This window comes from Rattus norvegicus, chromosome 1, assembly GCF_021556685.1.
Source record: "Rattus norvegicus strain SHRSP/BbbUtx chromosome 1, alternate assembly SHRSP_T2T, whole genome shotgun sequence".
In the NCBI taxonomy this organism is placed as follows: Eukaryota; Metazoa; Chordata; class Mammalia; order Rodentia; family Muridae; genus Rattus; species Rattus norvegicus.
This window is the reverse complement of record NC_141534.1, coordinates 97,090,991-97,101,873: the sequence shown is the minus strand read 5'-3', so window position 1 is coordinate 97,101,873 and position 10,883 is coordinate 97,090,991. Positions and strand designations below refer to the sequence as shown.

Below are 10,883 nucleotides of genomic sequence, written 5' to 3'. Positions count from 1 at the left end.
AGGACCTAAGAAGGCAAGGATTTTGTGTTTTCTTCAGCAGTGCCTTTTCCTTTTTTGAAACAGGATTTCTCTGTGTAGCCCTGGCTGTCCTGGAACTCACTCTGTAGACCAGGCTGGCCTTGAACTCAGAGACCCTTCTGCCTTTACTTCCCAAGCTCAGGGATTAAAGGCGTGTGCTACCACTGCTCAGCTAGCTCTTCTTGTGAACTGAAGTATGTTAATTCAGAATATAAGTTTTGCGCTTAAAATTTTATCCTAAAAAGAACTTGGTGCTACACCAAAGATCCCAAACACCTAATGTAATCGATGGAGAGCTAATGAAGACTTTCTATTAATTTTCTTTTCTTTTTTTTTTTTTTTCGGAGCTGGGGACCGAACCCAGGGCCTTGTGCTTGCTAGGCAAGTGCTCTACCACTGAGCTAAATCCCCAACCCCACTTTCTATTAATTTAAACCCATGTCTTCTCTGGTGGATACTCCACAACACATGAATGTTGGGCAGTGGTGGTTCAGGCCTTCAATCCCAGCATCTGGGAGACAGAGGCAGGCAGATCTAAATTTGAGGCCAGCCTGGCCTACAGAGTGATTTCTAGAACAGCCATAGATAGTTGATAGATAGATAGATAGATAGATAGATAGATAGATAGATAGATAGATAGATAAAGTTTCTAGGGCTATACAGAGAACCCCTGTGTGGATGGCTACTCTTGATTATCAACTTGACTATATTTAGAATGAACACTCCTGAAACATAGGGCACATCTGTGATCCAGATTTGAGGCAGGAAGACAACATGCTTTTAATCTGGACCTTAAGGCTGGAAGACACGGGCTTTTGATCCAGATCTCGAGGTGGAATGACACAAGTTTTTGATCTCGATCTTGAAGCACATCTTTAATTTGGGCAATAACTACTGCTGGAGGCCTAATATAAGGACAATGGAAGAAGGAACAGGTGCTCGCTTTGCCAGCACATCCATTGGAACCTACTTCTTCAGGATTCCAGCTTATGCAGAAGACCAGCTGAAAACACCCACCCTGGAGAGACAAGGCAATTCACCACATTGCTCCCCACTATGATGATAATGGGCAAAATATTAAACTGTAAGCCAGTCTTAATTAAACATTTTCCTTTATAAGAGTTGCCGTGGTCATGTTGTCTCTTCACAGCAATAAAGCACAAACTAAGATACCTTATCTCGAAAATCCAAATAAACAAACATAAATAACTTTTGAATCAAAGCATAGGGGTAAAAGCTTGTTATCCTAGCACTCAGGAATCTGTGATCAAAAAGTTCGAGGCCAGTCTGTGCTGTATAGCAAAGTCCTGTCTCAAAACAGATTATCTGGTATATTTTCCCATTCCCACTCTGCAGACAGCCTCACTCTGTCTTTTTCATCTGGGAAGGACTGGCAGGTGACAATAGCCCATAGCTGAACGTCAGGAGCCTTTTAAGAGCAAAGCAAACTGCTGATTGGACCAGCAACAATAATAAACAGGAATTTAGCTCAATAGGAGGTCGGGCCTCTTTGGAAGTGGGAGTGGCCAGAGCGACTTCTGGGCACGCCTCCCGAAGCCACTCTAGCAGCTCGGAGGACTCAATTCGGCTTCTCCTCTTGCAGCTTCCGGCCAGTCGGAATTCCGCTTCCCGTCTGACATTGGCGTCTTTGCAAAGGGTCACATTGAAGTAACGCTGCTCCGGGACAGTCTTTAGGTGAGTGTAAAGGGTCAGGATCCTGGGGGGAACCTTGTCTGTGGTAGAGAAGCGCCCCGGGGCTTCCCTGAAGCCGGGAAGAAACTTCCGGCTACCCTGGGCGCGGGGTCCTGGAGCTCACCATTATATCCGCCTTCATGATGTTAGGTCGCTTGAAAGCAGTCTCTTATTACTCCATTCTCCAGCCCTATGAACTAGGACCTGCCATTATCCCCTTTAACAGAGCTGGGGCTGGAGTGTGAAGCGCCTTAGCAGCGGCTGTATGGCAATTAGGATTTGGACCCAGTAAATTGAACTGTGGTGCTTTTGGTCGCGGGCTCACAGGCGTGGCCACCCGAAGGCCGAAGTCTGTCGCCTTGACTCGTTCCTTTTCCCCCAGCATCATCTTTGGTCAGCTCTCAAAACTCGAGATATTGTCCAGAATTACTAATCCCCGATGCCCAGCCTGTCTCCCCAATGAACCTGTTCTACTGCCCAAGTACACCACTTCTTTGGGCGACTTCAATTAACACTGACTTTTGGCACCTCTGTGGGGTCAAACACACACACACACCCCCGGGTGATATTGGCTGTCATCTCTTCAGACATATCAAAGCCGTGGGTAGTCAATAAAATTCAAGGAGCTAAAGTATTTGAATGATAAAGGGGGAGTTGCATGGTGATTTTATTAACCTCTGATCGAATTGCAGCTTTTACTTCCATTAGGAATGGAGGCAGAAGCTCCAATAGATTTGGCAACATGGGCAGTTGTCAGCAGTCAAAATCAGAGAGGCCTGACACATGCTAGTTGCAGGGGTCACAAATCTTCACTCGTGTACCTCCAGTTGTACTTGATAAATCCTTTTTTTTTTTTTTTTTGGGGTTCTTTTTTTTCGGAGCTGGGGACGGAACCCAGGGCCTTGTGCTTCCTAGGCAAGCGCTGTACCACTGAGCTAAATCCCCAACCCCTCCTTTGAGCTTTTTTGGGGGGAGGAGGGATCATTTTAGGCAATTCTGCAATGCATTTAGGCACATGCTAAGAAAAGTTTGAGTTCATGGGACCCCTGATGAGTGTGTGACACCAGAAAGCTTTCTGGTGACACCCGAAAATCCTCATAGTGTTTTTGATGGATGAAGTACTATCACTGGGTGCTGCATGACCTTGGAAAGTCATTTAGACACGCTGCCCCTTGTGTAGACAGCAGAGGCAGTTACACCTTTTAGAGTGGCCATGAGGTAGGTTTGTATAGAGTACACGTAGTATGGGCTGTGCACGCAGTGAGCGTTAACTAGAGTGTAAGGATGAAGATTGGTTTTGTCAAGGAGACCTCTGTGGCTTCTGCACTCAGTGTATGGATTTTCCCTGCCCTCCATCTTTCTGTGTTGAGAAGGAGGAGGTGGTAGCTCATTCACTTTCAACTCGTTCTTCCACTCTGGACTTCTTTCCCTGAGCCTCGTGTTCTGACATCCCCATGCCCAGGCACCTCCAGAATGGTTGCCAACGTTCCCACTCTGTTTGCATCCAGGAGTCAGGATGGCCGAAGACATCAAGACTAAAATCAAGAACTACAAAACCGCCCCCTTTGACAGCCGCTTCCCAAACCAGAACCAGACTAAGAACTGCTGGCAGAACTACCTGGGTGAGCAGAGTGCCATGAAGGGTCTTGCCTGAGCCTCCTGTGTACCTCCTACCTCATAAGGGAAGTTGGGGAACAGGGACCTATGCACTCCAGCCTGGTTTCCTTCACTCCAGATATATCCTCTGGAGGGTCCAGACCCCTCAAACTGTCAGGGTCTTTTTTTTTTTTTTTTCTGAGCTGGGGACCAAACCCAGGGCCTTGCACTTGCTAGTCAAGCACTCTACCACTGAGCTAAATCCCCAACCCCAACTGTCAGGGTCTTATATAAACTTTGGTCTCAACATTTTTTTGAAGAATTATGAAGAAAAGTGTGCGTGTGTGTGTTGTGTGTTTGTCTCGCACACACACACACAACACAAGTAAATACAACATGTAAATAATTGGTTCAGAGATGTCTCCTGCAGTCACAATCCATGGATAAAAATGGATATTGCCAGTACCCTGTTCTTGGCTTGCTTTGTATCCAATCTTAAACACAGTCCCTTTCCTTTCTCCTTGCTGGAGACAGGACACCATGAACTGAAGGTGGTTACTTTTGGGGCCCCTGCCTCCCTTGAGTCCATGAGACCTTCCCTCAAAAAAGAAAAAAGAAAAAAAAAAAAACAATAAAAACAGCAACAACAACAAAAACCCACTGGTACCCCACCCTGTCTTCCTCAAATGAGATCAAGACCACCTTCCCCTTTCCTAGCTGGGTCTGGACTTACATAATTCCCTCACACTTTGCTCTCATTCCTAGCTGTTCCCTAATGTTCTATATAACCGCCCAGGTCAGGTATACACAGCTCTTTATGGCGTACTTGTTAGTTTGCATTCCCTCTGTATGTATAACTAATCATAAAGCAAAAAGTATTTGTAGATTTTCCTCAAAAAATGTACTTGTTAGGATTGATTCCGAACCTCTTTTCTCCACAGACTTCCACCGCTGTGAGAAGGCAATGACGGCAAAGGGCGGTGACGTCTCCGTGTGCGAGTGGTACCGGCGAGTGTACAAGTCCCTCTGCCCCGTCTCATGGGTATGTGCCTCCCGGTGAGATCCTGGGGTGTTCAGGTGGGGACCTAGCAGAGAAGAATATGGCAACTAGTGAGAGTTCATCTCCAGGGGCCAAGGTAGGGCCAGCCATGGAGTGTCACTGATAGCTCCTCAGTTAGGGCCCTCAGCCCAGGACTACCCTCCTAGACCTGCCTTGTCCATGCACTGAGGAAACACAGCCTTGGGCTGGGCGGTCGTGGCCCACACCTTTAAATCTCAGCACCCTTGGGAGGCAGATGCTGACAGATCCCTTTGAGTTCAGAGCCAACGTAGTCTGACTTTCCATCCTGGCTCCTTGTACTGTGAGCCTACGAGCAAATGTAAATTGCACAAAACCTGGGGGAATAGAGGATGAGGTTAAGAGCATTTTCTGTTCATAATGGCCCAAGTCCAGGTCCCAGCACCCACTCTGGGGCATCCCATGTCCTCTCGTGAAATCCAAGGACACTGGACTCATGTGCACATACCCATACTCAGATACACGTGCATATGTGATTTTCTCTCTGTGTGTAGTACTGACTGTCCTGGAACTAGCTGTGTAGACCAGGCTGGCCTCAAATTCAGAGATCCACCTGCCTCTGCATCCTGAGTGCTGGGATTAAAGACCTGTGCCACCACTGCCTGCCCAAAATCTTTTTTTGTTTTGTTTAGAGAGTAAGGTCTGGAGAGATAGCGGTTAAGAACACTGACTGCTCTTCCAGAGGTCCTGAGTTCAGTTCCCAGCACTCACATGGTGGCTCACAACCATCTGTAATGGGATCCGATGCCCTCTTCTGGTGTCTGAAAATAGCTACAGTGTACTCATATACATAAAATAAATACATAATTCTTAGTAGTTAAAAAGAAAAGTTAGCGAGTAATTTCCATGATCCAAAATAAGTCCTTGATCCAGACTGAATAGCAACCCAGGGGTTTGCACCTTTTCTTGATAGTTTGTTTAATGTGTTACTGTGCATGTGATCTGTGTGGCTGGGTAGAGCTGTGCCCCTGCCTATGTGCGAAGAGCAGAGGACGGCTGTATGGAGTCAGGTTTTCCCTTCCACAGTCACAGGGATCAAGCTCGGGTTGTCAGGCTTACATGACAAGCATTGTCCTATCCTTTCTGGGCCTTCATCTGCCCCGCTTTTTTTTTTTTTTTTTTTTTTTTTTTTTTTTTTTTTTTTAAAGAGAGGGCCTTGCTGTATAGTCCAGGCTGGCATCGAACTCATGATCCTCCTGCCACAGACTCTCAGGTACTGGCATGGTGGTCATGCATGTAGTTAGGCCTCGTTTCTCCATATGTCTCTTTTCTTTTCCTTCTCTTTTCCTTCTTCCCTTTCCTGAGGTGCTCTAGAACAGATCTCAGACATGCCATCTCCCCCCTCTCAGTTCAGTAGACACCTCCACAAAGCCAGGACCCACTGAGACTCCACACTCAGTATTTCACACTGCCACATTACTGTTTCATGAAGTCAGAGGGCCCTGCCGACTGCTGGACTCGAGAGATGCTTGATCTCTGTAAGAGTTGAGGGAGTGACTGTAACATTCACACTCATTTCAGAAATGAAAATATCAACATGAGTTCAAGGCCAGCCAGGTATACAGAGCTAGTTCTAGGACATCATGTGCTATACAGAGAAACCCTGTCTTAAAACACCATGGAGGTGGCTGGGGATTTAGCTCAGTGGTAGAGTGCTTACCTAGGAAGCGCAAGGCTCTGGGTTCGGTCCCCAGCTCCGAAAAAAAAGAACCAAAAAAAAAAAACCATGGAGGTTGTGGGTGGGGGTGGGGGATGTGTCTCAGAATCAAAATGATAATTTGGTGTGGTGGTAACACACCTGAAACCCTAGCCCTTAGATCATTTTTTTTTTTTTTTTTTTTTTTGGTTCTTTTTTTTCGGAGCTGGGGACCGAACCCAGGGCCTTGCGCTTCCTAGGCAAGCGCTCTACCACTGAGCTAAATCCCCAACCCCAGATCATTTTTTTCAAGTGTGTGTGTGTGTGTGTGTGTGTGTGTGTGTGTGTAAGTAACTGGAGTTACAGATGGGTCCTCGGCATGAGACTCTGCTCTGTGATTTGCTTTGACCTGTGCAGGTTGCCAGACTGAGTCTTATGTAGTCTAAGTGTCCTCCAAGTTGCTCTGTGCTGAAGAATGACCTTGGACTCCTGAGATTCCGCCTCAGCCTCTTGATAGCTGGGGTTACAGGCACAGGCCACCACACCCTGTCTGAAGCAATCCTGGGATGACCCCATGCTCCCTGCCTGCTAGGCAAGCAGTCTCCCTACTGGGCCACATCCCCAGCTGCCACTGGGTCTTGCTTCCTCTCCACCCCTCCCCCCAACTATGTTACAGAAATTTTAAAACTGTATTTTTAATAATACATAAATCTTTTTTTTATCTTGTTCCTCTATTGATGGCCATATCTCAGAAACCTTAGTTATACTGTATTTTATCTTTATGTGCGGGGGTATTTTACCTGCATGTATGTCTGTGCACCGCATCATTGGTCTGGTGCCTGCAGAGGTCAGAAGAGGGCACTGAGTCTCCCAGGCTAGAGTTACGAGCCACCACGGGAAAGTAGGTCCTCAAGAGCACCAAGTGTTCTTAAGTGCTGAGCCATCTCCCCAAACTTTTGTGTGCATGAGTGTTTAAGATATTTCTAATCTTAGTGTGTAAGCTTGTCAGGGCAAAGGTCAGTACCTATACTCAGCATCTGAGTCAGTTTGTCCAGCCCTCTTTTGTTCTCCCTAATAGAAAACATTTAGTTTTCCTAAAAAACAAACAAACAAAAACTTTAGGTTTTGTTGGTATTTGTTTGCTTGGATTCTTTTTGTTTAGGTAGAATTTTATTTATTTATTATATATGAGTACACTTACTGTCTTCAGACACACCAGAAGAGGGCATCAGATCCCATTACAGATGGTTGTGAGCCACCATGTGGTTGCTGGGAATTGAACTCAGGACCTCTGGAAGAGCAGTCAGTGCTCTTAACCGCTGAGCCATCTCTCCAGCCTTACTTCTTTAGATTCTTAAAAATTCATTTTTGGGTTTGAATGTTTTGCCTGCATTTTGCGCATGTACCAGCTGGATGCCTGGTGCCCATAAAGGTCAAAAGAATGCATTGGATCCTGTGGGAATGGAGTTACCGCTGGTTGTGGGCCGCCATTTTGGTGCTGGAATCAAACCTGGGTCCTCTGCGAAAACAGCAAGTGTTCTTAACCACTGAGCCATCTTTCCAGCTCCTTTGGTATGCCTTGAATGCTCGTTTAAATAATTAATTTTTTTTAAGATTTATTTATTATATTTATATGAGTACACTGTAGCTGTCTTCAGACACACCAGAAGAGGGCATCAGATCCCATTACAGATAGTTGTGAGCCACCATGTGGTTGCTGGGAATTGAACTCAGGACCTCTGGAAGAGCAGTCAGTGCTCTTAACCACTGAGCCATCTCTCCAGGCCCAATTTTTTTTTTCTTTTTCTTTTTCTTTTTTCTTTTTTTCAGAGCTGGGGACCGAACCCAGGGCCTTGCACTTGCTAGGCAAGCGCTCTACCACTGAGCTAAATCCCCAACCCCCAGCCCAAATTTTTTAAAAGATTAATTTATTTTTATTTTTATGTGTTTGGTGTTCGGTCACTTTGTATGTCTGTGGACCATGTGCATGCAGTGCCCCAGAGACTGGAAGAGGGCAGGAGATAGGCGGAAATGGAGTTACAGACTTATCAGCAGCGATGTCCGATGGGAACTGACTCTGCAGCAGCAGCCAGTGCTCTTTAATACTGAGCCATCTCTCCAGCCCTTAATTAAAAAATTAAAATAGACAAGAACTAAGTATGTGAGATGTAGATGGGAAGGCACGTCCTATAGCTTGCTGCAGGGATGACAGAGCTCAGTGCTGTCATGTGGTCGGTGGTAGGTTTTCTGACAGGGAGTTCCCGGTGTGTGCGTTGGCCTGGTCCCTTGTGGTAAGATCGCAGGCTCCATTGCCCATGCCTTTATCTGCCGAGTCTGCCTCTCACTGAGGAATGTGAGAGCTCGAAAGGGCTCAGTGCTTAACGGTCCTTGCTGCCAAGCCTGACGACCCGAATGGGATCCCTAGGACACACATGGTAGAAGGAGAGAACAGCTCCTGCAGTTGTCCTGTCTCTCCACCTCTGTCCCTGTCTCTCTCTCTCTCTCTCACTCGCACGCACGCACGCACGCACACACACACACACACACACACACACACGTAATAAAAACAGAGATAACTTACAACTAGGTATGTCCACCAGTGGTATTAATTCATGGGAATGCTAACAGTTTGATGCGGGCCTTCCCATCGGCATCTGGGATGGACACAGATCCCTGAGTGTGGCATCTTCTGATACTGACTACATAAGCTGGCACAAGCTGGTTATTCATTTGTGCCACATCAGAGACCAGCCTCATTTCCTATAAATGCCTAGTGTCTTAGAGGCTTACTACTGCTCTGATGAAACACCATGACCAAAAGCAAATTGTGCGGACAGGAACTGAAGCAGGGCAGGAACCTGGAGGCAGGGGCTGATGCAGAGGCCATGGATGGGTGCTGCTCGATGGCTTTTTCCTCGGGCTTGTTGACCTGCTTTCTCATAGAACCCAGGATGACCCGCCATACAGTGAGCTGGGTCCACCCCCATCAATCACTAATTAGGAGAATGCCTTATGCCAGGTCTTATGCAGGCATTTTCTTTTTGTTGTTGTTCGGTTTTCGGGACAAAGTTTTTCTGTGTAGTTCTGCTGGTCCAGACCAGACTGGTCTAGAACTCAGAGATCCTCTTGCCTTTGTCTCCTGAGTGCTGAGATCAAAGGCATACAACACTAAACCCGCTATGGAGGCATTTTCTTTCTTTTTTTTTTTTTTTTTTTCTTTTTCTTTTTTTCGGAGCTGGGGACCAAACCCAGGGCCTTGCGTTTGCTAGGCAAGTGCTCTACCACTGAGCTAAATCCCCAGCCCGGCATTTTCTTAATTAAGGCTCCTTCCCCTCAGATGACTTTAACTTGTATCAAATTGACATAAAAACTATCCAGCACACCTAGGTTATTTTGTTTGTTTTGTCTGTTCTGACAAGCAACATACAGTGTTAATAATGGTTTTCAAAACAGGGTTTGTCTGTTTGACCTGTAGACCAGGCTGGTCTTACAGAGATCCACCTGCCTCTGCCTCCTAAGTGCTGGGATTAAACGCAGACACTACCATTGCCCAACAAATAAGTAAATCTTTAAATATACCGTAGTGCCCAGGCAGTGGTGGTCAGCACTCAAGAGGCTGAGGCAGATGGATCTCTGTGAGTTCAAGGACAGCCTAGTCAACAGAGCAAGTTCTAGAACAACCAGGGCTAAGAGAGAAACCCTGTCTTGGAAAACGAGCACACACATTGTTGTATTCTGTGTGGGTATCTGCGGGTATGTACATGTGAATGCAGATACCCAAGGAGACCAGAAGGTTTCTGATCCCTGGCTCTGGATTACATGCAGCCATGAGCTCCCTGGTGTGAGTGCTGGGAGCCAAACCAGGTTCTCTGCAAGAGCAGTTACTGGTTACCCTTGGGTTCCTGCCTGTTCTTCCATGGACTGCCAGGTCATATAGGGTAGTGATTTTGCCTTTTTGGGTCGCTTGCTTCTCTGGGACAGTGTTAGTCACAGGAGGCACCTGTGGGGTCATCTGTTGGCCACATGCACTGGCGAGCAAAGCCGGGAAACAAGAAATCCACCCTGTGGTGTTTACACCAGTTGTCTTTTACAGGTCTCAGCCTGGGATGACCGCATAGCAGAAGGCACATTTCCTGGGAAGATCTGACCTGGCTCCGCCCACCTCTCCTCTGCTCTTTGACCTTCTCCCCGATAGAAAAGGGGGACCTCAGTATATGATGGTCCCTACCCTGGGACCCTGAATCATGATGCAACTACTAATAAAAACTCACTGGAAAGGTTTCACACTGTGTGTATAGGACAGTGTCTGGCTCAGAAGGGGCCTCATAGTGGCTATCTTTTTCTTTGTAAAATGACGGGTAGATTTGTTTAAAGAGATTTATTTATTTATTATTTCGTGTGAGTGTGTGTGTGTGTGTGTGTGTGCGCGCCCATGGGTGAGTGTACCTGAGGGGAGCAGAAGAGAGCTAGGCTTGAGTGCAGGGGACCAAACTCCAGTCCTCTGCAAGAGCAGCCAGTGTTTTCCCTGCACTTGTATATGCACACGGTGCACATGCAGTGTCTGCAGAGGCTGGGAGAGGGCGTCAGATAACTTGGGGCTGGAATTACACCCTGTTGGGAGCTGCCCTATGGCTGCTGGCAATTGAACAGTCTTTCCAGTCTCTTTTGTTCTTTTCTGCTTTGTTTTATGTTTTTATTTTATGAACTTTGACCACCTGTATGGCAGTCAGTGAAGTGGATGGCCACACAAAATAGCTTCAAGTCTCTGGTGTGTGAAAATGAACAGTGTTTCCCCTTATAGTACCCCCACACACACTCAGTACCGGGACTTGAACCCAGAGCTGCACGCACGCCAGGCAAGCA

The 10,883-nt window shown here is 46.7% G+C and overlaps 1 protein-coding gene across 6 annotated transcripts; it reads left to right on the top strand.

The window, feature by feature from the left end:
• The first annotated feature begins 1,649 nt into the window (after positions 1 to 1,649).
• On the top strand, positions 1,650 to 10,333 carry Cox6b1 (cytochrome c oxidase subunit 6B1). 6 transcript variants are annotated; one of them, XR_015641300.1, is made up of 4 exons: positions 1,650 to 1,713; positions 3,219 to 3,332; positions 4,248 to 5,019; positions 7,324 to 8,166. XR_015641300.1 is itself a non-coding variant. In XM_087591704.1 (4 exons), the coding sequence occupies exons 2-4, from the start codon at positions 3,227 to 3,229 to the stop codon at positions 10,165 to 10,167; spliced, it is 261 nt and encodes an 86-aa protein (XP_087447830.1). In that variant the 5' UTR covers positions 1,650 to 1,713; positions 3,219 to 3,226; the 3' UTR covers positions 10,168 to 10,301. The 6 variants fall into 6 exon arrangements, 5 of the variants coding, with proteins under 5 accessions (XP_087447830.1, XP_087447832.1, XP_087447831.1 ...); XM_087591704.1 differs by lacking the exon at positions 7,324 to 8,166 and adding an exon at positions 10,114 to 10,301 and having other exon boundaries at positions 4,248 to 4,348; XM_087591706.1 differs by lacking the exon at positions 7,324 to 8,166 and adding an exon at positions 10,114 to 10,301 and having other exon boundaries at positions 4,248 to 4,362.
• The last annotated feature ends 550 nt before the right edge of the window (positions 10,334 to 10,883 follow it).